Source organism: Nelumbo lutea, chromosome 2, assembly GCF_056320005.1.
Source record: "Nelumbo lutea isolate HS-2025 chromosome 2, American lotus-T2T, whole genome shotgun sequence".
Lineage (NCBI taxonomy): Eukaryota > Viridiplantae > Streptophyta > Magnoliopsida > Proteales > Nelumbonaceae > Nelumbo > Nelumbo lutea.
In genome coordinates, this window is record NC_142685.1 from 102,852,567 (window position 1) to 102,854,769 (window position 2,203).

General features: G+C 44.3%; 1 protein-coding gene across 1 annotated transcript; it reads left to right on the plus strand.

Moving 5' to 3' along the window:
• The first annotated feature begins 286 nt into the window (after positions 1 to 286).
• LOC148872408 (uncharacterized) lies at positions 287 to 1,970 on the plus strand. Its single transcript, XM_088967793.1, has one exon. It carries the CDS (start codon positions 565 to 567, stop codon positions 1,651 to 1,653), a length of 1,089 nt encoding a protein of 362 aa, XP_088823919.1. The 5' UTR covers positions 287 to 564; the 3' UTR covers positions 1,654 to 1,970.
• Positions 1,971 to 2,203: the final 233 nt, after the last annotated feature.

The window sequence follows — 2,203 nt, forward strand, 5'->3', positions numbered from 1 at the left end:
ATATATGCATATATATATATAAATTAATAAATATACATTATATATAAATATATATTTATAATATATGATATATTATTTATTATTTATACTTTTTTATTATATTTTTATAATATATATTATAGAAAAAAACCAAAAATTCAACGAACCGAACAACCAGTTACTTCGGTTCGATTTCGGTTAACGATTTTTCAAAAACCTACCGACTCGGTTAAAAAAAGGTTCACGGTTCGGTTCCGGCATTAACCCTATTCAGCATTAATGATATGATATCGAAAAGATATGAACCCCAAAAATGAATACGTGCATTTTATTCTCTTGTTTCTTAGCAAGCAATCTATAGACCATAAAAATTTCAAATCAGCTTCTTGGCCAAGAATCCACTGACTTCAGTGTTTCAAAATTCTAATATAAACATTCCAATCTAACGGATATCAAGGGCAGTCTCGCATGATTACGTTGTCCTTTAAATTACTTCCTCTTAGGGGTTAGGGCTTTTATCTTTCACATAACCCCCATCGTCAACCAGCCCCAGCCCCAGCTCCAGAGCATCGAACGAACGCAATCATGCATTCCGTTTCATCCAAAACATCCTTCTTCTTCCACCTCTTCCTAATTGCAGCAGCTACCTCCGTCCTCGCCAGAAAACGCCACGTCATCAATTTCCGATCGCCGAATCTCTTCCCCGAAGGCGTCGCATGGGATACAGCCGCCCAACACTTTGTTGTTGGTTCCATTAATCACCGCTCCATAAACGCCGTCTCCGACGCCGGCGTCGTTGAATCCCTAATCTCCGACACCGAGCTTCCCCCTAACGTCGCCTTCGTTGGCCTCGCCGTAGACTCCGTCCACCGCCGTCTTCTCGCCACTATCCACGCCATAGAACCTTTCCCCGACTACAACGCTCTCGCCGCCTACGACCTCCGCTCCCGCAAACGTATCTTCCTCGCACCCCTCACTAACCCCGCCTCCTCCGATCGCCAGATCGCTAACGCCGTCTCCGTCGACTATAAGGGCAACGCGTATGTCACCAATTCTGCCGGAAACTTCATCTGGAAGGTCAGCGTGAACGGAGAACCGTCCATCTTCTCCAGATCCCCTTTGTTCACCTCTCAACAAGTGGACCGCGATCAGCCCTACAGCTTCTGCGGCCTCAATGGAATTGCTTACCTCAGCAAGGGTTATCTTCTCGTAGTCCAGAGCAACACCGGAAAGATGTTCAAGGTGAACGCCGACGACGGGACGGCAAGGCTGGTGTTGCTGAGAAAGGACTTGACGGCAGCGGACGGGATCGCCGTTAGAAGTGACGGCGTTGCGGTGGTGGTTTCGCAGCATAAGGCGTGGTTGCTCAAGAGCGACGACAGTTGGGGAGAAGCCGTGGTGTATGACGAAATTGCCCTTGATGCGGAGAGGTTCCCGACTTCTGTTACGATTAGGGAGGACAATAGGGCGTATGTGATATATGGGCATGTGGACAAGGGCATTTTGGGGGAGGAAAGGGACGAGTTCAGCATAGAAGAACTGGAGTGGGCCAAGGAAAGTGAAGAGGAAGCGGTTTGGGTGTTTGTTTTGATTGGGCTGGGCTTGGCTTATTTCATGTACTGGAGATTTCAGATGGGCCAACTTATTAAGAACATGAACAAGAAGACGGATTAAGGTTAATGGTGAGCCCAGCCCACAGAGCTGCAGATTTGAATTTGGATTTTGATGCCCGTCCTCTTTCAATGCACCCATCATCATGATCCTAAGGACCGGCTTAACTTTGCTCATGACAAGGGAGGATCAAAGCGGATCGGTCCCCAGACCATCCGATGTGAGATCCCACATAAATTAAGCTATGCGATGTTCATCTATGATTGCTGCTATTAAGATCAAAATGTTGTCGCTATAGATTGAATAGTGGTGATTTTTAAGGAGTTTTCGCCGATAATTATGATTTTTTCAAACCAAAAAAAAAAAAAATAATTGTCATATGAGCGAAGTTTCCTTTGCATTTCTTTCTTTTTTTTCTTTTTTCTGTTTTTGTTTTGTGAAGGATCGAAAATAAAAGTCATCAAGAACACCAGAAAGAAATAAGGTTGCTGGTGCCCGTTTGTAAGGGTTTTTACGGAGTGGCTTTGGCGTTATATGAGTCGGGAAATCAATGTAGAAGCCCTATAAAAGAGGATAAGGTATTAGGTTTCTGAAATTTTTTTTACTGGTATAT